The sequence below is a fragment of the Rhinatrema bivittatum genome, chromosome 3 (genome assembly GCF_901001135.1).
Source record: "Rhinatrema bivittatum chromosome 3, aRhiBiv1.1, whole genome shotgun sequence".
NCBI classification, from domain to species: domain Eukaryota; kingdom Metazoa; phylum Chordata; class Amphibia; order Gymnophiona; family Rhinatrematidae; genus Rhinatrema; species Rhinatrema bivittatum.
In genome coordinates, this window is record NC_042617.1 from 303,567,416 (window position 1) to 303,594,538 (window position 27,123).

At 42.4% G+C, this 27,123-nt stretch overlaps 1 protein-coding gene across 2 annotated transcripts in view; it reads left to right on the plus strand.

The window, feature by feature from the left end:
• COL2A1 (collagen type II alpha 1 chain) overlaps positions 1-27,123 on the plus strand; it is a 167,057-nt gene that overhangs the window by 39,489 nt on the left and 100,445 nt on the right. For both annotated transcript variants that reach the window (XM_029595088.1, XM_029595089.1), the window contains 4 exons: positions 2,052-2,096; positions 5,650-5,703; positions 22,879-22,977; positions 27,078-27,122. In XM_029595088.1, the coding sequence (XP_029450948.1) occupies positions 2,052-2,096; positions 5,650-5,703; positions 22,879-22,977; positions 27,078-27,122 (243 nt within the window). The remainder of the gene's footprint in view (positions 1-2,051; positions 2,097-5,649; positions 5,704-22,878; positions 22,978-27,077; position 27,123) is intronic.

The window sequence follows — 27,123 nt, forward strand, 5'->3', positions numbered from 1 at the left end:
AGCAAGAAAAGAGAAAGTAAGCACAGGGCCTCTCCGTGTGGTGGCACCTGCTCGGGCCCTGCAGTGAGCCCCACCCTTCGCATGGATTTCCTAGATGACAGGAAGCCTGAGCAGAAGGAGAGCATGGGGGGGGGGGGGGGGGGGCTGCCTCTGGGCCTGAGTGCATGCTGGCTCACAGAGAGGTCTCCTGCTTACTTTCTCTTTTCTTGCTGCTTCTTCGGCTGCAAGCAGCCATTCTTCCCTATAGTCCTGGGTCATTTGAGCCAAGCCAGGTGAGGGAGGAGGACCCAGGATGGGGGTCAAGGGAAGATGCTGGGAAGGGGGTTATTGCAGAGAGAGTGATGGGAGATGCTGGGCAGGGGTGGGGAGAGAGAGTGATGGGAATAGCTCGGTAAGGGGTGACAGGAAAGAGTGAATGGTGATGCTGGGAAAGAGGGACACTGATAAGGGGATACTGGGCGAGAAATGGAGAAGGAGTGATGGGGGATACTGGGAAAATGCATGCTGGAGAGGGGGGCGAGAAGAAAGAAGAGGATGCTGGGTAGGGGGAGAGAGAAAGAGGCCGAACAGATGGAAAGATTAACGTTAAAGACAGATATATGGGAGAAAGTGAAGAGGAAAGAAAAGAAACAGAAAAAGGATAGGAGAACCTGGAAAAGGAGATAGAAAAAGATAGATAAGAGGAAAACTGAGAACAAGAGACTGGGACCAACATGATTTGTTTTAAAAAAGAATAAAATAATGTACATGTAGCAAAGGTAGAAAAAATATTGTTTTCACTTTATTAATTAGACTGTCAGCTGTGTCATTGTGCATCTCTTATACAATATCTCTGTACTTTGCTCAGAACAGGAGAAATTAAATGTCTGTCTGTGTTTCTTCAGTTTTGCCCTGCATGTAGTCCATGGGGGTCCTATTTCATTTTTTGTCTGCACGTTTCATATTTGTAGTCATTTATTCTGTATTTGGTGAGGTTCTGTCTGGTTTCTGTGTGTGAAACCAAGCTTAGGGATTCTGCTAGTTCTGTTTAGCAGATCAGCTCTGCTTTCTCAGTAGGAGGTGTTTTGGTGTTCTAGGCTTGGAGTGATATTTGCAATATTGCTTTTTCATAGATAGAGTTGTTACTGTTTGAGTCCTGGGAATTAGTGCTGTTTTGTAATGGCAGGATTATACATAACAATGTGTTGAGTGATTCCCCCCCCAGGGTTTTGTATTTCACAGTGCGCCTGGCAGCGCAGGGAAGCTTGCGTTGCTGTTACTGAGGTGACACCACATTTGAATACTTTTGTTGTATTGTGAGTTGTAAGGGGAGACATCTTAGTTATGCTCAGCACTCATTGTTGGATGGGGGTGGGTGGGTCGGGGGAATTTCTGTGGCTGTGTGATGTTTGTTTACAGTATTGGAGGTGCAGGGTTTACATCCAGAGTGCTGTTCTGCTCTGGGTTTATATTGGGGGCTCTGTGTCCACCCCAGACTTTGTTTCCATTTAGGAGAATTGGTTGAATGATGCATACAAATAATTTTCATGGTGGCTTTACTGAGTGGTTGAAACTGGTCAGAGGTTTCTTTATTGCAAACATAGAAATCCCTGAGGACTTCTCTTATAGCATCAATAATAGCCATGGAAAATGTTCTTACCTAAAGCTGTCTGCATGTTGCTTATCTTACCGTTTCCAGGGATGACGATGGAGACCCTTAAATTGACAACTTGTTCTGTGCTCCAAAATGCCTTGCTGTGGTCCTGGCATCATGTGTAGCAGTGTCACAGAAAGGTGCACACCAGTGATGCATGCAGAAAGGGCAGGAAGCCATGGCTTAGGGGTGCATGCAGTGTGTGGAAATGTGGCCTTGGTTTGCCCACCCCCTCCACTCCATAATTAATTTAGCTTCCCAAATGCTTCTGCTTAGAGAGGCCGCTGGCTGCAGGCAGGGAACAACTGAAGCAGATACGCTAAGAAGTCTTTACCTTCCAACAGCTACTATGTTACGGTGCCATATTGCCTGGATATTTACAGCTTTCCTGACACACACTGCTGTTTGTTTGTTTCAGGGAGCACGTGGTAATGATGGGCTATCTGGTCCTGCCGGTCCCCCAGTAAGTACCTAATTCTTATAAAATGTTCTTTCTTATCTCTATTTTTCACTTTTCTCTGCTACCCCAGATGGCCTGCCAGAGTGACGCACACGCTCTCACCAGCTGGGAGAGCTAAAGGGAAGTCTCCTTTTAGATTTGCCCTAGGTGTAGCTTCTTCAGCCAGAATAGGGGGGATATGCTGCAGTACCGGCAGTCACTTTTCTCTGCCGCCCTAGAATTAAGCCCACTGTCACCTCTGCAGCGCACCTGACCCCCTGCTGGACAGCAAACTCAAATATGAGTCTCCTCTGCCTCTGTGCTCTGGCCTGAGCCAAGGATCTTGTCCAATCTTAAAAAAAAAAAAATCTTTTCAAATTTAGTTTTTCTTTTTCTTTTTTTCATTTTTAAACTTTCCATAACTGAAACTTTTCCACAGATCAGTTTCTGCAATAAATATTCCCACGACACAGAAAATTTTTTCTAACAAAATACAAACTCAGCTCCAAGTAACATAGCTTAGAAAAAGGCAGTAAGGTTAGCAGTAACATATATGATAAACAAAAAATTGTAGCTGCTGTGTTAGTCCACTTGGATTATATAGAATTAGGTGTCAACAAACAAGTTGTAGGTGGGAGCTTTTTATCGGACTAACTTAGTACATCTGTGACGAGCTTTCGAGAGTTACCCTCTCTTCACCAGGCCAGTGAAGATTTGTTGACCCTCAGTTCTATATATCTTAACAATTGCAACCTTCAGCGCTTTTAAATCAAAGAACAGACCCAAGTTCTCAGTTCTTACCAACAACTGGTCTAAGTGAAAGGGTATTTCAAGGAAATCACAATGTGATTTCCATCCACCTGTATTGTGGAAGGTTATCAGCTGTGCACTGTGCAGTAACACCCTGCCATATCAGCTGTAGCCAGTGTTCAATAGATGGTTTTTCTTGCAAATTCCAGTGGAAAGTGTCATTTCTGAAACTGTATTATTAAAGAAGCCTCTTCCCTCGCTCCCATTTACGTTGGGTGAATATCTTTGGAATTGGCAAACCAATTAAGTATAGTCAGTGAGTAATAGGGGTGACTGGATCCCCGTGATTCTGTCAACCCATAAGATCACCTCTGACCAAACACACTTTAATAGATGGGCGAGTCCATCATACATAGAAAGATCCCATGTCCCCATAACCTATTAGTTGCCCTGGTTACCATCATTTTCTGATTTGCCAGACCTTATTCTTCAAATTATTTTAGCTCAGTGGTATTCACTTCCAGTCCTCAAGGGCTGTCAACAGGTCAGGGTTTCAGGATATCCCTAATGATATGCATGAGATGGACTTACATACATTGGAGGCAGTGTGCATGCACATCTATCTCATGAATTTTTATTAGGGATATCCTGAAAACCTGACTTCTTGGCAGCCCTCGGGGAGTGAGTACCACTGTTTTAGCTCATTCGTTTTCAAGTTAGAGAGGGGTCAATATTCAGATGCTTTGTCCAGCTATGTTTAGGATGTAGCTGGAGAAACCACGGGTTTTAAGTTTCCTGCCTCTCTGACCATTTCTGACTTATCCAGCTAAGAGAAGCTAATTGTTTAGCTGGATAAAAGTTGAATAGGTTGAAGGCATTTTGGGGCAGAGTTATGTTGGCCAGATAAGTTATCCGATATTCAGATTTAACTAAAGTTATTAACTGATGAAGAGCAGTTTATCTGCCTAGCAAGGCCTTTGGCTATTTTTAGTGGAGTTCCTATTCAACAGCGCAATGCTGAATATCTGTGGCAATTTATCCAATTATCTTAAGACAGATAATTTAATTGCCAGATAATTTAATTGCTACTGAAGAATGTCTATGCTGTCTTTCCCAATCTTTTTTTTATATTTTTTAAGTGGGATTATCCAATATAATTTGGTATGCTTGGAAACTAGATCTTTGTTACAAAGGGGGTTGTTGATAAGTTTTTCAAGCTATTTTTTTAGTTTTCTGGGGTTTCTTATTAAGCAGGCCTTTTGGCTACAAAAATGTAAAGACTGGGCTGTTTTTCGCCTCTGATTTTTCTGTGAATTTCTGCAGTCAAGGTATTTACCATCTAGAAACATTTGTACCAATTATGTAATGTTACATTCATACCACCCTGAGAAATTTGCCCTGTTGAAATGTTTAGAAAATTGTGAGTTGGCATCATCTTCCTCAGAAGAGTGAAAAGGGAGGGATGTGAGGAAATTTTTCCTGTGAATAGAAGGCCTTGCCAAGTGTAAAGAACATTGCACATATAATACAAGGTTTAGTTGGTATATTATCTTTTTCAGGAGTTATCCAATGTTTGTCTAGACGTTTCAGACACCAAATTATAATGCTTTTAAGGTGTATGGCAAAGAATTGGTTAAATCTAAACTTTCTATCCTTTGCAGCTGTTAAGGATAGCTTGAGAGATTCTTGGCCTTTTCCCTGTCCAAACCAATTTGAAAATAGACTTGATGTGATCTTCAAAGAAAGCTGTAGGTAGTTTTCAAACACAAATGCAATTTCTTGAGAGAACATTCACCTTAACTGTGGAAATCTTCCCGAACCAAGACTAATGAGATGGGGACCACACATTTTAAATCTTGTTTAATTGTCTTTAGAATGGAGGTGTAATTGATCTTTTAAAGTCTTTTCAAATGACTGGGTATAGGAATCCCCAAATATTTTAAATGCTTCTGCATCCACTTGAAGGGAAATTTCAACGCAATCTCATCTTTATTTGTATTAAGTTAATCCAATGAAAGGTATCACCTTATACTATATATTTTTGTGTGCTAACTTTTATTTCTGTGCATGCAAATAGACTCACATGGCAACCATATCACTTAGTTGCTTGAGAAATCTTTTTTCTTCTAACTGTTCACCTTATAATTCAATAACTGACCAGATTCAGGTATCAGCTCTATTAAAACAGATAGAGGCAGTATCTCATTTTGAATATATTCTGTAACAGAGCATCATCAACAAATATAGTTATTCTGTACTCTTTATCATTCCCATTCATGGTTCCTGAAATTTCAGGGCGATACTGGATTATGTTAGCCAACATCTCTAAAGCCAATACAAAGAGTAATGGGGAGAAGGAGAACTCTTGTCTTGTATCTTTATGAAACAGAAATGTCCTAGAGACTGTGTCATATACTTTAATTTGCACTCTGGATTCAGCATAAAATCCCAAGATCCATTTTATCAAGTTTACCTATTCCAAACCTTTTTAGCACCAAGAAGAGATAAGGCCATTCAACCCAATCAAATGATTCATTTTTTTGGTCAGGCTTTTAATTGTACTCTGGGCAAAATTTTTTTTTTAGAAGCAGGGAACACCTCAAACTCTCTGTCTTGACAAATCCTTCTAGAGTTGAAAATGGATCTTTTCCTATTCCTGATACCATAAATGAACCTGCACTGTCAATATCTCCCACTCTGAATTTATTTTGGCCTCTTGCTGCAATAATGAATCTGTGGTCATTCTTGGATTTTTAACTTGCAAGCATAGATAACCCTGGAGTTCAATTTGTAAAAGACTCCTGTTTCTTTTTTGCTCTCTCTCTAGGGACCTGTGGGCCCTGCCGGTGCTCCTGGCTTCCCTGGTGCTCCTGGCTCTAAGGTATGTAGAGTGTGTCTAGCCAGAATCCCGCTAGCTGTCAGCAGGCGGAATTAATCTGGACTGACAAGCAGTCTCTTTCAGTAGGGAATTGTGTGATTATCTCTCTACCCCCTTCCTCCTCCTCCTCCTCTTTACTTACCATGGTCACCCCTCCCTTACTTTTCAACTCTTTGAGAAAAAAAGGACATTTTTTTTTCAGCCTCAGTTTCTAGGAGAGAAATGGGGGAAAGATGAGAAACTGAGAAAGTGCGTATATATTAGAGAGGTGGACAGAGACCCGTACAAGTGAGAGACAGTAATGTTGCTGTTGTTATTATTATATGTATATATTTTATCTTCTTTTAACTTTTTAACCGTTTTGAGGCCATGTTACAGGGGACTTCTGCTGGTTAGACAGTATTTTATATGCAGAAATGGCCTTTTATAAAATTGGCCACTTGATCTATAGAAAAAAACTTATGCCTGTAAGTCTTGTTCACACATCAGTTTACTGGGATGGAGTGGAAGTGTTCCTGGGGCGGAGTTGGGGAGACGTTTGGACTGATATGCATGTAAATCTTCACAAAACATTCTGTGTGGTTTTGATTTAGCAGGTGTAACTTGCGTGGGTAGATTTGGTGAGATAATTTAGAAAACGGATTTATGCATGTAAGTCCGCTTTGGAAACTGGAGTACCGTGCTGGTATCTGCTGACCTTTTTATGCACTATGTTACAAAGTTACCCCCTTTAGGGATGGCTTTGGCAACAGATTGTAAAGTTTCTTCAGCCTGAATAGGGCAGGCAGAGACAGAGGGACAGAGAGAGAGAGAGAGAGAGTCAGGTTTATCAGTATTTGGCTTGACACAAAAACTGCTCCCGATTCATCAAGGAAAATAATCCCAGGATTTTAAACAAGAATGAGATGGTGAAAAAAATGAAGCAAGTTTTGCGTTGGAGCTAAACTGGAAGAAAACTTTGATAAATTAGGCTGAGAGAGAGAGATGGACAGAGAAAGAAAGGCAGAGGCAGAAATGCAAAAAAAAAAAAAAGGAGCCAGTGATTAAGCAAAGTCTGCAGAGGAGGTGCTGAGAGGAAAAGAAGTGGCAGAGAGAAGGAGGAGAGGTGCGGCAGATTAAAATGAAGCAGACAGAGGTCAGGTGAGCCTGAGAGGAGGCAGCAGGTGCGGCTTGCCGCCTGGCAATCTAACGCATAACTGCTTCAGACCTTCCTCAGGGGGTGTAATTAGACACTGGAACTGGGGCTCTGCAGAAGGATCTAGGAAAGGAAGCCCTAACGGTGCCAAATCACCCAGTGTTACTGAAAGCAAAAAAGAATGCGTTCGGCAGGGACCTGCTTTACACCTTTGCAAATTATGAATAAAGTCCACCACTAGGGTGCCCCCTGGCTCCATATCATAAGGAACAGGCTAATCCAGTCCTGGTTTTACCCTCTTGTGTACAGGAACTTGCAGTTCTGACCGTCCCATTGATTTACCTAAGAAAATCAGAACTACAAATCCTTGCATGCATTAGGGTGAAATCAGGACTGGTTCGCCTGCTTCTTATGACATGCAGTGAAGTGGGGGCCTTTCTTCATAATCTGATATGGCATATAACAGGCCCCCATGCTGAATTAATTCGTTTTGCTTTCAATAATACTATCTATATACCAGTCAACCCAAGGGAATGGAGGGACCCTAAGCATTTGCCTGCTTTGCTTATTCGGTAATCCAGTGACCCTAGCCCCAAAGGTCTTGGTGCCTAGGGGCCCCAGAGGGTCTTAATCTGCCTCTGAAGACTTAAAATGAAAAAAAAAAAAAGATTTGTCCATGGCAACTTGTTAACGTAAGTTTTGTTAAACCTTTTGTGACCGAAGCTCTCAGTGAGTCAGTCTGAGGAATGGCCAGTGCTCAGGCGGCTGAGTCATTGTTGCTCCGCTCCCGCCTCTGTGAAGGGCTACGGAGGATTAATGAGAGCAACAGGAGGCCTGGAAGTTGAGGGCCAGACCTCTACGAAGGGCGACAGCTCCTAGGTAGAAATGTGGCTGAGGACTCCGGCAGCGGCACAGATGAATAGGAAGCTCTCTGTTGTTTTTGGCCGAAGGTTGCCAAAAAAGGGTCTGGTTTCACTGGTTTCCATGGATACCAGACATCCAAGGGGGTTTAAGTGGGAATTTCAGAAAGCAAGGCCATTGTGAGAAGGGACAAAAAAAATATACACCAGGGCCCGACCTTTCCTTAAAAAAGGAATTTCAAACTCTAGACAGGGAGTTCCAGAGGAGATGAAAGAAAAGCAGAAATTTGAACCTTAACTGAGAGAGGACAAAGACTAAACCAGAGCCTGGGAAGGGACATTTAGTCTCATTGTCAAAGACACAGAAACGGGTAAAATGCAAGAGAGGAGGATGAAGAGTGTGCCTATAGAGGAGCATGCAGGACGGGAATTGTCATAGGACGAGGGAAGAACATGACAGATGGGGAACTGTGTCATAGAAGTGTAGCTTCCCCGCCTCCCACATTTTCACTGAAGGGGGGGGGGGGCGGGGGTTGTCCTCTTCTGGGGTTGGCTGAGGCCTGACACACTCAGTACACTCCAGGGGTTTGTTCAAGACATGGAAAAAAGCTTGTCTTTTGGGTCCTTTCAGCAACTGAACAGTCATGATCTCTCCGGTGTTCCAGCAAAATTAGTTTATTGAATCAAAACTTATTCTGTGCTAGTGACACAGCACACATATTTTGGAGATTATTTCATGTTGATAAGTCATCAGCACACTTTCTTATGGTTCCCTGGATCTGTTCCTTAATTCCAGGGTTTCCTGTTTGTTTGGTTTTTTTGTTGGGGGGGGGGGGGGGGCTATACTCTTGGGGATGCCCCAGTACTCTGTGAAAGCCAATCAGAATGCAAACTAAAGGCTCCCATCATCCTTTCTGGCAAATCCCACCTAGATATACAAAAAAAAAAAAAATCCAAATGTCCTAAAACAAAACAGGACTTTTTTCAAAAGGGACAAGGAACCCTAAAAATAAAGGCTATCTTCCAATAAGTGAGAAACCTTTACTCCTTTACTAAGTCCGAAGACCTAGCTATCAGAAATGTGCTTCCAGTTTAGGGGTGGAAAAATTGGCAGTTTTCATCCCTAGAGCGGTAGTCTAGAAAACAAAGCCTCAGGTACTAATGCTCTAGTTTCTTCCTTTGGGATTTTAGTTTGTCCATTCAGAGAAATCCCACAGATCCAACACTGAGGAATATTCCTCCTGCAAAAGCTTTTGCGGGATAGGAAGTTATGTTATGGGAAGAAGGAGGAGCATTCAGGACAGAGAGCTATATCCTACGAAGAGGGAGGAGCATGCAGGATGGTGCTGAGTTATGTCATAGGAAGAGGGAGGAGCCTATGAATTAGATATAATGACACAGAAGGTGGGTGGAGTATACAGAAAAAATTGTGATGTCATAAAAGACAAACGGGGACATTTTTAACAGTCAAAATGTTTTTAACTCCCGATGCAGAAAGATGATGTTACACAAATGTGTTAGGAGTTAAAAAGTGTGCAAAAACTGTAAAATGTGCATTCGGCATTGGCAATGGGGTGCATTGGCTGGAACACACCTTTTTACATCGGCCCCCAAAGTATTTTGAGCATTTTTATATGGAAACTTGGAAACAGGGCTAATTTATCTCTTCCTTATAGCTGAGAGAAAATCAGTTGGTCCCTCTGCTCCTTCCAAAATGTTTATATGGGGCACAGCTCCCCCTTATGACATCGCTGTCACCTGGAATCTGGAAGCAGAGATGAGAGTGCAGGATTTGCCAAGGATCAAAAGGACATGCACAAAGAGAAAAAAACCCCAACAACAACAAAGGAGGTGAGAAAGTGATCCAGACAACACTTTCTCCCTTCTTGGGCTCTAAAACCAACCATCTAGTTTATTTAATTTTGAATGAAAGCAAAGAATGGAAGTTTAAATAATGGGAATTTCAAGTGCATTAAGCGATGAGTGTTTCCTCTGTTGTGATGAGAAGATTGGATGAGCATGTGGCCCCGGAGATGCGCCTCAGGGTGGTAGACTGGATTAGAAACTGGGTGAGGGGGTAGACAACAGAGGGCAGTGTATGGGGAAGAAGGGTGATTAGTGGAGTGCCTCAGAGATCTGCCGTGGGCCTGCTTCTGTTCAATATCTTTGTGAGTGACATTGCAGAGGGACTGGCAGGAAAAGTTTGCTTCTTTTTGCAGTTGACAGTAAGATCTGCAACAGAATGGACTCCCCTGTGAGGGAGCAGATAGAAGAAGAAGTGATCTAAGAAAGATCCAGGAGTGGTCAAGTACCTGGGAGTTAAAATTCAGTGCTAAAACATTTAGAGTCATGCTTTGGGGATGCAGAAATCTGAAGGAGCAGTACACAATGGATGGAGGGAAACTGATGAGTGCCAACCAAGAAAGGGATCTTGGGGTGATCATATCTGATGATCTCAAGGCAGTGAAACAGTGCAGTAAGGACAGAGCCAGAAGGATAATATTAGGGAGACATAACAAGCAGAAAAAAAAAGGTTAGAATGCCTCTGTCTGGTTGCTGGTGGGAATTCACCTAGAATATTGTGTTCAATTCTGTAAGCCATACCTTCGAAAGGATATAGATAGGCAGGGTGAAAGCCATCCAAAGAGAATCTACTAAAATGGTGCAGGGTCTCACCAAAAGCCATGTTAGATGAGACTTAAGGACTTAAATATTGTATACCCTAGAGCAGGGCCGCAAACAGGCCAGGTTTTCAGGATATCCACAATGAGCACGCACGAGAAAGATCTGCATGCACTGCCTCCACTGGATGCAAATCTTTCTCATGTGTGCTCATTGTGGATATCCTGAAAACATGGCCGGTTTGCGGCTCTCGAGGACTGGAGTTTGCCATCCCTGCCCTAGAGGAACAGAGAGACAGGGTGGATATGCTAGAGACATTCAAGATCTTGTACAAATCAGGCACAAGAAGCACAGCTTTTTCAGAGGAAAGAATGCTGTAGGAGCAACATCAGAAAATATGTTTTCACTGAAAAAGTTCTAGATGCATGGGATGGACTCTTAGTGGAGGGGAGACAAAAATGGTAAACGAATTCAAGGAAGCCAGGGTTAAGCACGGGGGGGGGGCGGGGGATCCCTAATGGCAAAGAAGTGAAGAGAAAGCCAGAGGTTTGTGGTATTGTATTATTTATTTATTTAAAACACTTGTAATCTGCCTCCCCATCCTTCAGAAGGGCTACTCAAAGCAGTATACAACACTAATTATTACATAGAATAATCCTCACATAAATATAAAATTCCTAGACTGACATTAAATACTAAGGCTGGGAAATAGCACCCAGTTTTAACACAGTTATAATTAAAACTCTTTGGGGAAAAAAAAATAATAGTAGCCTTATCAGTAAAAAAGGACATTTGATCTCAAGAGTTGGCAAAGCACAGGGGGTAATTTTCAAAGGAGTTACGCGCGTAAATGTAACTACTATTGTAGCAATTTTCAAAAGCCATTTACTCACGTAAAGTGCACTTATGCGAATAAATCCTATGGACGATTCAATGGCATATATTGTAGCAATTTTCAAAAGCCCACTTACTCGAGTAAAGTGCATTTACATGCATAAAACCCAGATTTACGCATGTAAATGCTTTTTAAAATCTGGCCCACAGCGAACAGCCCATTTCCAGTCAGATATAGAAAGTTTTCTCCACAGCAGCACATCTTTAAGACTTAGGGAAAAGAAATGTTTTTAAATCTTTCCTGAAAATCCCAGAGACAGTTCCTGTCTGAGGGCATTGGTATGACGATTCCAGCGTTTAGGCCTTGCGACTGAGAACATTCAGCATCACAAATGCAATCTACCCACCTGACAAACAAAGCAAAAACTGCCTGACTAGAGCACAAGCAATGAGCCGGCACATACCATTTAAGCTTAAAGAACTGCCCCCGGAATGAAATGGCCCTTAACTGCTGTCATATTCTATGAAAATGTAAGAACAGGGTTGGGAGTATTGCAAACCACCCTTCCATCACTTCCTTCAGCAGAGGGAAGGGGCGAGATGATCTTGGAAAACCAAAGGGCAGGGAAAGGAATCCTAATCTAGCGATTCTGCAGGCTACGGGGGGAGCTGGATTGGTACCAGCATGTCACAACACTCCAGAAACCAGCTGGGTGAATGCCGGGGAGGCTGGTGCTGGCCGAAGTACAGACCAAGGACATCTAAGAAGCCGGAGATTCAGGCAGCAGCCTGGTGGTAGACGAGGGTATTGCACCATTTGCATGACTTGTAGACATTTTGGGAGTCATTTTCAGAGATTTTTAAGCAAGCGAACAGCTCTGTACCCATATATAAAAAAACAAACTTTCAAAAACTGCCCCCTTCCACTGTGGGTAAAAGTATGCTGGGACAAAAAGGGGGACAGAGAGAAACTGGGGAAGGAAAGGTAAAAGCTCTACAAATTCTTATGCCACATACATTTGCACCTGATTCAAAGCAGACTCAAATGTATGCTGTGAAAGGGCATTTGGCCCAATTTTAAAAGGGAAACTCTGCAAGCCCTGCAGGCTGTTTCAAAACTGCCCCGGGCAAAGTAATTTTATTACCGTGCACCTATTTTTTATGTGCAGATTTTACCCCAGATTTTCTAAACAAATTTATGTGCCCAAATTCGTTTTGAATATTCGTGGGTAAGTGCCTGAATATGTACCCAGATTAACGTGCATAACGTTCTGCCTCCTTTTGCAACACCTGCCTCTGTAGTTTTCCTAAATGTTACGCATGTATTTTTTATGCTCAGCCCTAGGCTATTTTACAATACCCATGGAAAGCCATTATCACGGGAGCTCTTAAGGTTCTCATCGGTCACAGTGGAGCAGACAGTAAAGAAAACAGCTGGAAGGGCTGACCAAAACCCTCTGTGCAGAGAACTCTTTTCTGATGATTTTTAGGCAATAGAACTTTAGGATACGCCTTTATTACTTCATCAGAGAACTTAGACCCCAGGCAGTGAACCCGGGCCTCTCCTGCGCTGCCTATTCCCAAATCAAGTCAATTTATTTACTGGAGAGAAAATTATTTGCACCAGACCCATCCACAGGTGAAACGCAGACAGATGTAGGTATTTGTTGAGCTATGGCAAGACAACCAGCAAGCATGATTCCTCCAGAGAGCTTTCTAGACCAGCTAAACAAGTTTAAATTGCAGTCTATAAGCACTTCCCACACTACCACATCTAGCTGTTGAGTCCCTGCTTGCCTGAACTTGACTTGGCAGCACTAAAGAGAGGCAAAAATCCCAGAGATGGCCAGGGAAATGCTACAAATGTTTGGCCCCTTCAGAACCCCGAGCTGAAAAAAAAGGAATTGCAGTCATCAGACACCGATGGTCATGCAAGCTGATTTTCAGAGGGAAGCTTCCTGTGGCATTTCCTTTTGAATATCCCTCAGCAGTCGGGGATGTTTTTCACACTGCGCAGGTGAAATCCTTGGGGGTAATATTCAGTAAACCGGCGAGCAGACAAGTTATCCGTCTGCAGTTAGCCAGGAAACTTGTCCTGGATATTCAGTGGGATAAATGTCCAGATAACTTTAAACATAACTGGATATTCTTTTAAATATTCCTGGCTAGGTATAAAGTTATGTGGCTATGATAAGCTGGATAATGTTAGACCAAATATGTTCAAAAGAATATAACTGGTTAAGTGGTGAAATGCTAGTGTACGGCCCTTGGCACTCAATGTCTAGTGTGAGCGCCTAGACAGTCAGCTAAACCTTTTCCCCAGATGCAGATATCAAATAAATTCAGTTCTTGGTTACCAAAAACATTTCTTTGAATAAAGAACAATTCCGTTCTCACAGTAGATGAGAAGGTCCCAAGAGTAGCTGCACAGATTGAAGATACGGATACAGTTGTAATAAGTTTTCTCTGAAAGCTGACAGTAGCTGTAAGTTAATAGTAAATAAGAGGTGAAAAGATAATGCTTTTCAAAGCTCAAAAGAGGTTGAGAACAACCTGTTAGCCTACTAAGAGCCTTCTTCAATTGAAAGGCTTTGCAGGAGGTAAACTGACCAAGGCATTTCTAGGTCAAGAGACGAATAGGAAGAGGAGATATGCATAGAGAGAAAGAAAGAGCAAACAGGAACAGATCCAATAGGAAGTTCAGAAACAAACAGCAATTAATAATAACCAATCAGGATAGGCAATTTAAAAACCCTGCAGAGAATCTAAGCTATGCAATATCTCAATATAACACCAGGTGGCAGCATAATAAAAGAAACATACACATGTGGAGACAGTCAGCTAGGTATAAAAAAATATAGATATGATGGACCTTCGGGCCCGAATGCAGCCCCCTCTTTCTTCTCACCCTAGCTGCAATGGCTCGACTCGGCAGGGGAAAGCCTGAATCTCCTTCCTAAAAACCCTACTCTCTATTTTTTTTAAAATACAGTATATGTATCAGGACCAACACCAGTCTCACCTCCTCCTCCCACTCCTTACTATCAAGCCGATTCAGTAAAAGTCGCGGGAGAGCGGGCGAGTGCCCAGGCCACTCTTCTGTGCACGCGATTCAGTATTTAAATGAGGGCCCGCGGTAAAAAGAGGTGCTACGGACACTAGCACGTCCCTAGCGTCTCTTTGTTGACAGGAGCGGCGGCTGTCAGCAAGTTTGACAGCCAATGCTCAATTTTGCCGGCGTCGGTTCTCAAACCCGCCGACAGCCACGGGTTCGGAAACCGGACGCTGGCAAAATTGAGCGTCTGGTTTTCAACCCGCGAGCCGTGGGCCGATTTAAAATTTTTTTTTTTTAAATTATTTTTTACTTTGGGACCTCCGACTTAATATCGCCATGATATTAAGTCGGAGGGTGCACAGAAAAGCAGTTTTTACTGCTTTTCTGTGCACTTTCCCAGTGCCCAGAGAAATTAGCGCCTACCTTTGGGTAGGCGCTAATTTCTGAAAGTAAAATGTGCGGCTTGGCTGCACATTTTACTTACTGAATCGCGCGGGAATAACTAATAGGGCCCGCAACATGCATTTGCATGTTGAGGGTGCTATTAGGTTCGGGGTGGGGGGGGGGGTTTGGACTCGCGTTTTCGATGCCGGAGCGCATTGTACTGTATCGGCCTGTATCTCGTTCGATATAAGTTTTTAAAATGTTAAATCTATAGGGCCCCCTTCCTCCTATCCATCCATCCCATCCCTTACCCTACTACTCTTCCGATACCTTAATTTTAGTTTAATCTTCAGATGGGATCGCAGTAGCAGCCTACTGTTATCCGAGCCTGGTGCATCTGCTTTCGCTAGGCAACTACACTGGAAGCTTGGGCCTCCATCATATCTGCATGGGTGGTGGGGAGGAGGGGTAGCCTTGGAGATTTAAATTTTTAAAAACTTTATACCGGATAAGGGAGTAGAGGGAGAGGGAAGGGCTAAGCTGGCATTAGTCCCAACCCATATATTTAAAAAATAAACAGTTAGGGTTTTAGGGAGGAGATTGAAGGCTCAGCCCAGCAGGGCCAAGACTTTGGAACAAGGGTGGGAGGGAGGAAGGGGCTGAGTTTGGGCCAGTAGGCTTGCAATCTGTTGGGTTTTTTTTTTAATACTTATTACTTTGCCACTTAACCGACTATATTATTTCGAAAACAGCTGTTAAGTCTAAAGTTATCTGGGAACAGGTTGCCAAACCTGCTTTTATGCATGGTTAGAGTTAGCATAATAATTTCTCTGACTAACTCCAAATATTGAAGTTAGCCAGATGTTATTTGGCTAACTCGACCCCACCCAGGAACAATCCCAACATGCCCCTTGCTTATTTGATTACATTTCAGCTAGTTAATGACTCACCTGGCTAACTTTTAGCCAGGTAAGCAAGGGAATATTCAAAACTAGTCATTTAGATGGATAACTTGTGAGGTATCTGTCTAAATGGCTTTGGATATTGACCTTTTTGTGTGCACCTGAGCTGGCCCATCCTAATCCTGCCCCCCCCCCCCCCCCCCCCCGGCTCTGCCCCCTTAAAGTGCATTCTGCAGTAATGGAAATGCCTTCTGCTATCATCGCAGGAATGTGTGTCCTGTCCTTGCATGGAACTGCACTGATGTCACTGCAGGAAGGCCTTTCCATGCACACAGCTGCACCAATGTCACCACAGGATAGCACGGCCATATATGGAGATGCACCAATGTCATTGCAGGCATCCAGCAACAATATTTATTTATTTATTTAAAAATCTTATATTCCGCAACCTCCAGACAACTGTTTGGCGCAGATTACAAAAAAACAATCATAAATTATTAAAACAATGTTACAAAATACAAAAATTGACATTTAAGGCATTACAAACATATAAATAAATTAAGTGCTTCAATCACCAGTTCAGCCAAAAGCTTCTTGAAAATTATCCGCTTTTAAAGCTTTCCTGAACATTTTGAAAACCTGTTGCTGTCTAAGTATAACAGGCAATTTGCTCCATTCATGTGCTGCCACTACAGAGAAAGCCTGCCCTCTGGTTTGGACCCATCTACATTTTTTAACCGGGGGACAGCTAAAAGCTGAGCTTCTTGTGACCTCAGGGCACGACCAGGAATATAAAACTCAAGATAACTTCTCAATACACACGGAGACACTGTTCTCAGAAGTTTAAAAACAATAGTAACCAGCCTGAATCTACTTCTCCATTTAACGGGGAGCCAATGTAAATCTTTCAAAACAGGGGTTATATGTTCTCTCCTTGAGGTTGCAGAAATAACTCGGGCAGACGCATTCTGTAGTAACTATAAAGCATGCATCAGCCTATCAAGAAGCCCAGTATACAGAGAAGCACAGTAATCTAAGTGACTAAGGACCAGAGTCTGAACAATCACTGGAAAGTACATGATGGTGTTAGCATTTTTATTGGTCGAACTAACTAAAGCTTATAGAAAGCGTTTTTGGCAACATGACAGATTTGTTGTTTCATAGACAAGTGGGAGTCTAAAAAAATTCCCAAACTCTTAATCTCTGAATTGGCACTGATAGGGTTTTAGATAACCAACCCTCCTTCAACTTCACTATCCAAAGAATCTGTGTCTTCTTCATGTTCAGGAATAGACGATGGTCAGTTAGCTATTTTTGTAATTGTCTAATAACTTCCTGTAGCCTGGCTTCGGGTAGGACTGCATGGCAAGAAATTATCTTGAATAATTGGATTACCAAATTATTTGTTGGATAAAAACACCTTGGAGGGTCCCTGAGGCAGGTGATGCAAAACATGGTATCATGTCGGACCTTGGACTCCAATGAAGGGGAAGTACTTTTATCTCGTTTTCATTGAGAAATTATATAAAAAAATTTTCAAACTTTTAAAATTATGAAAAAATATTTTGCAAGTGGACCCATAATTAAAAAAGACCCCGAGCAGTGAAAACACTGAATAACATAAAATATCCAGTATCCGCAGGGTGATATGAGGGTCCTAATTAAATGATTTGACTTCCAGATTTTAGAATATGATTTTGCATCTCTGAGTTTTGCATTATTTAAGTATACCTACTGTTGCAGTCTGATACTGCAGGTAAAGTGTGGACCCTTGGGCTGGCCTACCTCGAGTGATAGGGTAGGCCGGGAGGCAGAGCCAGAGGCTCGAGGTGTTCCACTCGGGAACCAGGAACCCCCCAGGAGGAGCCCGTAGGGTCCTGGAACCTTGGGACTTGGGCAACTAGAGAGAGTCCAGTGACAGGGGTGAGAGCAAGGAAGTCCAAAGGTAATAGAGTCACTGTGGCCAGCAGGGACAGGAGCAGGCGTAGCTTGAAACAAAGTCTGTATGAGCAGGAGCTTGGTGCACGCTGTAACCTGGAACGGGTTCCGTAGCAAGCAGGAACTGGAGCAAGCTGAAGACTGTAGCAGGGCCGGAGATGAGCCGAGATCAGTGGCAGGCGGCAGGCTGGGCAAACAGGAACAGGCCAAGATCAGGGCAGGCGGCTGGCAAGGCGTAGACAGGAACAAACCAGGGTCAGAGGCAGGCAGCAGGCAAAGCGTAGTCAAGGCAATCCAAGGTCAGCGACAGGAACTTAGTGAAGACGAAGCGCAACTCAGAACTACAAGGCAGTAGTGAACCTCGTTGCAAGGCGATGAGACGGTGTCCGGGCGCCGGTTATATCGCCCTGGGTGCGTGACGTCATCATTGCAGGCGGGGCTCGGCTTCCGGGTGCTGGACACACAAAGTGAGCGCACTCGCGCGCGCGGCTGTGGCGAAACAGGCAGGAAATGGCGGACGCCATGTGGAGTCATCGGCGTCTTGGGATCCTGGGGGCGCGGAGCACGGCGTCTCCAGCTGCGAAGGTAGGCACTGGTCAGGCAGAAGGGAGAGGAAGCGGTGCGGACCGCAACACCTGCAGCATTTTTTTTTGAACCCAAGAAAAACTGATTGTCATCCGGATATATAAAATATCTGATGTTGAATGGCTAGAAAATGGCTCCAATAGGAGCCAAGTAAATATCAAACAATACTGAAGACAAAGCCGAGCCTGAGGCATACCCCACATTATTTTCTGCAATGAGGAGTAATTGGATTCAATTTGAACCCTTTGTACTCTGTCAGTCAGATATGAATGAAACCAATTTAATACAGTACCTCCAATTCCATTCAAAGACAAAGTCCTTAATAGGGAGTCATGATGTAAGGAGTCAAAGGCTGCAGACAGATCCAACTGGATCAGAATGCCAGAGTAACCTTGGCTTAAGCAGCCAAGTAGCGTATCCATAACATTAAATAAATAATAAGTACTCCTAGGAAAACCAAACTGAGTTACATCTAGCAACTGCCTGTCGGACATAAAGTCTTCTAACTGTTCTAACACAATTTTTTCCAATTTTTCACAATAGTTGGTAAATTTGAAATTGGACAATAATTAGTTAGGTAATTGGAGAGCAAGTTAGTATCTTTTTTATGGGCCTGATTGTAGTCTTGTTTTCAGACTTCTGGCAAGACACCAGTAGTCAATGACTTATTAAACATCTTTGTCATGATGGTAAAAGTGATATCCTTCAAGTTTTTAATAACTTGAAATGGACATGGGTCCACGACAGAGATGGCTGATTTCAGACCTGAAACTCTAGTTTCTGCTTCCTTTAATTAGACCATATCAAAGTCCAGGCACTGATCTTGTATTTGGTTTTCACCTATATGATCTGAGTTAACTAATATAGGACCAATCTGCTGCTGTACACACCGAATTTTATTATCAAAGTGATCAGCTAACATATTACAGTCTGGAGAATGAAACTGCACAGGATCAGATTTCTTAGTTAATTATTTGACTATTTTGAAAATAAGTAGGGGCTTGTTGAACGGTGCTCTAGCTTAGACAGATTGGGGTAGATCTTTTCAAAGATACGCCGCGCACATGGACGCAGCAATTTTATAACATGCACGCGTCACCGCGTGCATATTATAAAATACAATTCCTGCGCACACAAATGCCCGATTTTTATATCGGCGCATGCATGCGCGGGCGGGTCGCAACTCGTGCGCAGGGGTGGGGTGAATTTTTTAAAGCATGCGCGGCGATACAATCGGGCCTTTGCCTAGTTTCCTCCCAGTCCGCTCCAGTTAAGGAGCGAAATGGGAGGGAACTTTCCTATTCCCCTACCTTTCCTCCCTTTTCCCCTCTCCTCCCTGACCCTTAACCCTTAACCCCCCCCAACTGGCCCCTGTCCTGCCCCCCTCCCTGTCTCCAGCCCGCCCCTTTGACAGAGCCCAGCACTTCCACGCATACCGGGAGATATGCACAGGGCCGTGCTGTTTTTAAAAGGCACTCGCGCTCAAGGCCCGGCCACACACGTATCTCCTGGTTTTTGCGCACACTGGGCTTTTAAAATGTAGCTGATAATGAGCACTTTTTGCTTTCAAACAACATTGACAATAGGCCTTCAAGGCCTCCTTATAAGCATCCAAAGATGGCTTATCTTTCCTCTTTCTCCACTGTTTTTCAAACCTTCTGACGGTTTGCTTTGCTTCAGCAACACTACATCCAAACCACGATGCACATTTTCTTTTCTCTCATACTGTGACCTCAGAAAGAGGGGCAATTGGTCATGAGTTTGCATTAGCGGGGACCTGCCATTCCTAGGTCATCCCAGAGAGGGATGAATCTTCCCAGTTAACGGATTTGATCTTCTCTAACCAACAGTTCATAAACTGATCGCTATAAAAAATTGGGCACTTAAACTTCTTTTCCCTAGAGGTTTTAACTTTATTCCCTTTTGGGTCTAACAACAACATAAACGCGATCAATAAATGATCGGACTGAGGTACATCCCTCTTAGTGATGTCCTTCAGTTGATACTGGTTGGAATCTCTGTCCAATAATAAGTCGAGAGTATATCCTGCCCTATTGGTTGGTCCAAGGGTTAGTTGCACCACTGATAGTGCTTGCAGTAACAGCATTCGAAGCCACATTTCCACCTTTGTAGGACCATGCTGAAATTTATTTAAAAAAAATATATAAAAAAAGAATCATGCTGTTCCCAAAAATCACAATCTAGCATGGTGCTTATGCTGTTTATTTGAAGTACTATTCTTAGCAAAATGCAGCAGGTGCTCAATATCAAGCAATAAAATGGCACCATAATCTCTTTTGATTCCTAGTGGTAGCAATGGTTGACTTTTTGGAAGCCGTAGCTGCATATTTTGCTTTATGAATTAAGAGGGCGATTTTTACTTTGTGCAGGGTATAAAGTCCATGGGGGCTTTTTAGCCACTATACATTACGTCAGTTTTCAAGGGGAACCTTTTTCCCTTTCAAAAATTGACTCAGAGTAAGTAAGTGCACAGACTGGCACCTGCTATTTATCTGGGCACTTTTTCCACACACAGTTTTTGAAAGTTACAAATAGGAGGGTAAATCCTGACTCCTTGCCTGAATGCTTCTCAGGACATGTGCACACATTTTCATGCATTATCGATGTATGCGCCTTAAGGTACGCGTGTACAGGTGGGGCGGTTTTGATAGGCTCCAGTTATGCAGGTGAAGCTCTGCTGTACCTGTGAAAAATGCCTTTGAAAAGCTGTCCTCGAAATATAAACCTGAAAGATAAAAGGGCTGTTTTTTTTTGTTTTGGCCCAGCAGTTCTTCCTTTCTTCTTTTTCTTCCAATTCACTTAGAACAAGGACTGGGGATCCTGATGCCATGAGCCATCATTCACAGTTTGCCAGGGATTTTTCACTGTTTCAAGTCTGGTCATCACAGCAGTAGTCCTATGGCATGAGCCGTGCACCAGGGCTCCTTCCGGAAATCTGTATCATGAATGGCACCCATAGGAAGGAGCATGACTCCCTCCCCCGCAGGAACTGTGAGTGCTGCCTCTGCAGCACTCCCCAGCTCCAGCTGGTCCTGGTGCAGAAGGCTCAATCTGGAAATCAAACTGGGGATATTCTGCCCAGCTGTGCATAGTGCCGCCAGTAGGTCAGCTTGATAAAGGGCTGTGCATGCTAATGGTGTTTTTTTTGTGCAGATTATTTAGTGAGACCTTCTTATAGCTCGAGCTATAATCGTGCAGGCTGTGCAAGGTGTAGTGGACTTGGAAAATATTTTTCAATTAACTGTGTCATTAGGTTGCTATGGCCTTCCGCAATACAAACAATTACAGCCTGAGCTGATGGCATCTCTCTCTCTCTCTCTCTTTATGCTTATCTATCTATCTATGTGCGAGTGTGTCCATGTAGGTATTTTTGCATTTTACGTCACTTAATATGATTATATAAGTTTTGTTCATGAACTTCACAATTGGTATACTCGATTTTATTATAAAACAATCTGTGTACTGTCCTTGTACAATTTTTGATATGTTACATTCAATATAGTAGGTGCTGCTCTTTTATTTTAACTTTTGAATATTTAAATAAAATAATAAAGTGTTTTAGATTAGCTCAATGGTGCTTCTTTTTTCAGTTTTTTTGTTGTATTTAACTATTAAGCACTTCATACTTTTGATTTTTGTCCCATTTCCTTTTATTTCTTTCTTTCTATCTATCTATCTATATATAGAGAGATGCAATATATATATATATATATATATATAGCTAAGGAAAAAATGGCAAATAGAACAGAAAACTCAAGTGTTTATGTGTGTTTATATTAGAAACCTAAAAAGAACACCATGCTATAGGATAACCAATGTACTGACAATGCCTAAAATTTTAAATTAACACTTTTATTCTAATATCATTAAAACTCACCTCAGTGTGACCTGTGCGCATCTCTCATCAATAAAATATTTTGCCATTTCCCACTCTTTAAATGGTGTTAGTGCAATCTTATATGTAAGGAATGTCCATAATGGTGATATGGATGAATAAAAGAAATGAATCAATCTTGTTGATTCCTCAAATAAAGATATTTCTCAAAGTGTTTCATAGGATTTAAAAGCCATTGAATCCTCTGTAAAACTGGGTTCAATTGGAACCAGGGTTATGAGCCTTCATTAGCAACTGCCTGATGTATTTTACCCCTATGTTGTATCACTCTACCTCCTTTTAGGCTAGTCAATGGGCCTTGGTCAGAGGTCACAATAACCACATTTCCTTGAGGGTGTACACTTGTGGTTCCCATGTCTGGCCACTAATTGTTGCTGTTGCACAGTGGCCGAGGCTCCCTTCCCTACCAAGAGCTGTGAGCACCACCTCTGCAGCATCCCCAGCCATGGCTGACCTGGGGAGTGGAAGACATGACCTCAGAAATGAAGCCAGGTCCCCCTGCATTATAGTGCATAAGCAGTGTAGCTGAGCCACCGAGCTGTCCCGGGCAGTTCTTCTGCAGTGTTTTAGCAGTGTCGCCACGGTGCGAAGTGCCAGTGTTTGTCGACGAAATACAAAGGTTTAAGCTTCCTTTTAATGATTAGTTTTAGGAATTTTTTTAAAAATAAATGGTGGTTTTTATACTGTACTATTATTAGCTCGTTTTCCTTTGTCATTTTGGATTTTAAAAAGATTGTTTCTGAAACATTTTTGTGTCTTGCTGCTCACAAATGAAAATATTTCCTAATTTTCAACATTATCTCCAGTCTTACTGTTGAAAAGAATAACTAAAATATTAACGTCTTCTGCATCTTCATAGCAATGGAAAACACATTTTGTGCTTTTACCTGCATCCTGCTTTCTGTCTTGGAGTATTTGGTAATAATGAATATTTTTTCCTTCTTCAGGGTGAAGCTGGCCCTACTGGGGCCCGTGGTCCCGAGGGCCCTCAGGGCTCCAGAGGGGAATCTGGTACTCCTGGCTCTCCTGGACCTTCTGGCGCTTCTGTGAGTAAAACAGCAGAGCCCCTAAGCATCAGACATTTTATACTCTCTCATTGGGTTATAGCTGATTGTCCAATGGCTGTCTCTCCTCCCCGAGCCTCTAAGGATGGTATCAGGTCACAGGGGGCTCCACATCACAGGCATCTACAGACAACCTCACTCTGCAGCATCTTCTAAAAGTGCTTTTGCATCAGATGACAGTCTCGCATTGCTAAACCTCTAAGCCGTCTCGCATCACCATTTCTGCAAATGATCTCATTCCACCCAGCTGCTAATAACTGCTCAGGCTCCTATATAGTATTGTCTGTGCTGTGCAATATCTTTTCTGGTCAATGTACAGTGTGACCCATGCTATATACAGTGCTGCAAAAAAAGTTTGTTAACCCCAAGTATAATAATGAGAATAATAAGTTCTTACCATAATACCCTTGTTTATTTAAAACCAGTCTTTTCTTTTGAAATAAGAAGGGTATATATTATACAATTCTGTGTAAATAATGTACAAAGTAGAAATAATAAGACTAATTCAGAATCAGTGTGTGTTAAATAGTAATTGAACCCCCCCAATTTCCTTAACACAATTATCTCATTAAAATGGTGTTTACCACATAGGAGGTAATTTTCAAAGGAGTTACACGTGTAAATGCAACATACTATCATAGCAATTTTCAAAAGCTATTTACACATATAAAGTGCACTTACACATGAATAACCTATAGAGAATTCAATGGCATATACTATAGCAATTTTCAAAAGCCCTCCTACATAGGTAAGTGCATTTACATGTGTAAAACCCAGTTTTATGTGCAAGTTAGTTACCCCCATTCAGAAGTGTTAAATCTAAAGCTAACATAGGTTACTCTTTTTCTTCATTTCTATCCTCTAACCTGTAGGGATCTACAGTATTTATCCCATGCCCTTTTGAATTCCATTACTGTTCTCATCTTCATCACCTCTTCTGGGAGGGCGTTCCAGGCATCCACCATCCTCTCTATGAAGAAATATTTCCTGATGTTGGTTCTGAGCCAACCCTCCCCCCCCCCCCCCCCCCCAGGTTCATGCTGTGACCCCTTGTTCTACAGTTTCCTTTCCAATTTTGCATAATTAATGCCTTTCAGGTATCTGAAGGTCTTGTATCATATCTCCCCTGCATCGTCTCTCCTCCAGAGAGTACACCCTCAGATCCTTCAGCCTTTCCTCATAGGTCTTCTCATATAGACCCCCACCACCATTTTGGTCGCCCTTCTCTGGACCGCTTCCATCCTGTCTCTGCCCTTTTTGAGATATGGGCTCCAGAACTGAACACGATACTCCAGTTGATGCCTCACCAAAGATGACTAGAGAATTAGCCTAAGGAAGAGCACTCAGAGTGATTTACTTGGACTTCAGCAAAGCTTTTGATACAATCCTGCAGAGGAGACTCATGAATAAAATGAGAAGCCTGGAAGTGGGCGCCAAGGTGGTGGAATGGATTACAAATTGGTTGACTGACAAGAGACAATGTGTAATGGTAAATGGAACCTACTCTGAAGAAAGAGCCCTGTTAAATGGAGTGCCTGAAGGACCAGTTCTGTTCAATATCTTCATGAATGACATTGTAGAGAGGTTACAAGGACATGTTTTTGTCTATTTGTGGATGATACTAAGATCTGCAACAGAGTGGACACACGTGAAGGAGTAGAGAGAATGAAAAGTGATTTAAGAAAGTTTGAAGAGTAGTTGAACATTTGGCAGCTGGGATTCAATGCCAAGAAGGACAGAGTCATGCATTTGGGGTGCAGTAATCCAAAAGAGCTGTATGCAGTGGGGGGTGAAAGACTAATGTGCATGGAATGGGAGAGGGACCTTTGATAATATTATCTGGGGATCTGAAGACAATGGAGCAATGTGACAAGGCAGTGGCTAAAGCCAGAGGGATGCGGGGATGTATAGAGAGAAGAATAACCAGCAAGAAAAAGGAGGTGATATAATGCCCTTGTACAAGTAAAAGATTAAACAACCTGCAGAGTAAACCTGCATGACCGAATTTGTGCATCCTGACTTATATAAAGGTCCAAAGATTTGGAGTTTCATTTTCACCTTAAAAGTTAGTGGGAACTCATCATCCCACCATCAAAAAAAGTTCAGAGGACCTACAAAAAAGAGTAGCTGATGCTCATCTGTCTGGATAGCAGAAAACTATTTCTACACATTTGGGACTCCATTCATCAACTGTCAGACAGAGAGTCTACAAAAAGACAAAGTTGAAGGCTACAGTGACTGTACTCAGGAGCAGTTGCCCTACCAAGATCATCCCAAGAGCAAACCAGAAAGTCATCCATGAAATCACAGAGAACACCAGCCTAACATCTAAAGATCTGCAGGCCTCTCTTGCTGTGGCTGATGTGAAGGTTCACGTGTCAGCTATTAGGAAATACTGAATGGGAATGAGGTTCATGGGAAGACAGCTAGGAAGAAACTACTGCTGTGTAAAAATAACATTGCTGCCCACCTCAGGTTTACCAAACAACATCTGGATGACTCACAAGACTTGTGGAATAATGTTCTTTTGGACAGAGGAATCAAAAATTGAACTTTTTAGTCACAATTACAAATATTTCGTTTGTTGAAAACCAAGAACTGCCTTCCAAAGTAACAGCTTTATCTTGACTGTCAAGCATGGTAGGTGGCTGCTTGGCTGCATCAGGAACATGGATGGAAGCATGGATTCTGCTTTATATCAGAACATTTTAGAGAAGGGGTAGGCAACTCTGGTCCTCAAGTGCCACAAATAGGTCAGGTTTTCAGGAAATCCACAATGAATATGCATGAGATATATTTGCATGCACTGATTCTATTGTATGCAGATATATCTCATATTTATTCATTGTGGATATTTAGGGATGTGATTCTGTTGGTCCATTCATTTCATTTGTTTAGGCCACCTAAATCTGCACATGCCATCAGTTTTGCGCACGTACCTTCCGTTTGTGAGATATGCGCACACCACCGAAATGAATGAAACGAATGGACCAATAAATGCACATCTTTATATCCTGCATACCAGACCCATTTGCTTTTGAGGACTGGAATTGCCTGCACCTGTTCTAGAATAGAATGTCTGGCCATCCATCTGTGAGATGAAGTTAAGACTAAAGTGGGTCATGCAGCAAGACGACGACCTTAAACAATCGAGTAAAAGTAATACAGAATGCCTGAAAAGGAAGACATTTTGTGTTTTGGATTGGCAAAGTCAAAGTTCTGACCTGAACCCTATTGAAATGTTATGGCAAGAGCTGAAACAAGTTGTTTATGCAAGAAAGCCCTCAGAACAGTTCTGTATGGAAGAATGGGTCAATATCCCTTAAGAGTGATGTAAGAGACTGATCAACAGTTACAGGAAATGTTTAGTTGAAGTTTCTGCTGCTCAAAGATGAGTTCACATACTTTATCCCAGAAAGATACTTATTTTTGAATGTTTTTGTTGATTAAATAATAATAAATAATCAAAATATGTCTTGTCTGACTTATTTATTCAATGGGGTTATATTTCTATCAGGATTTAGATTAGACATTTCTGAGTAAACATTGTGCTAAAATATAGACCATCCTAGGGGTTCACAGACTTTTTCTCAGCACTATATTTATGGGCTGTCTAAAATATCCAGACCACACCAAATCTGATTTTTATGGAATATTGCCTCTTTTAGTCTACAGTATATATAAAGTATGCTCCATTCTGCATAACTTATCTGATCCATTCCACATACAGTCTGGTCTGTGCTGCTTAATGAGTGCCCAGATCCACATATAGCCTGACAAGAGTGGAGCTGCAGCCTGCACAGTTCTTGCCTGCAATGTTTACATTTGTCTTGCTCTCTCTCTTCTGCAAGTGCTCATTTACAGAGCAGGTGAGAAAGAGAAGGCCTTGACCTGGAGATGGAAGAACGTCCAATAGCTGTGTAGTTTCATTTGTGCAGCATTTCTTCCTGGCTAGACATTCATTTCAGAGAGAGGAATCTCTTTAGTGCCTGTTTCTACTCCATCACCCTCCCTGTTTATGCTAAAGACTTTCTCGATAAGATTTCTCATAGTTCATTTGTCCTTTCCTGTTCTCTTTCTAGGGTAATCCTGGTACTGATGGAATTCCTGGTGCTAAAGGATCGGCTG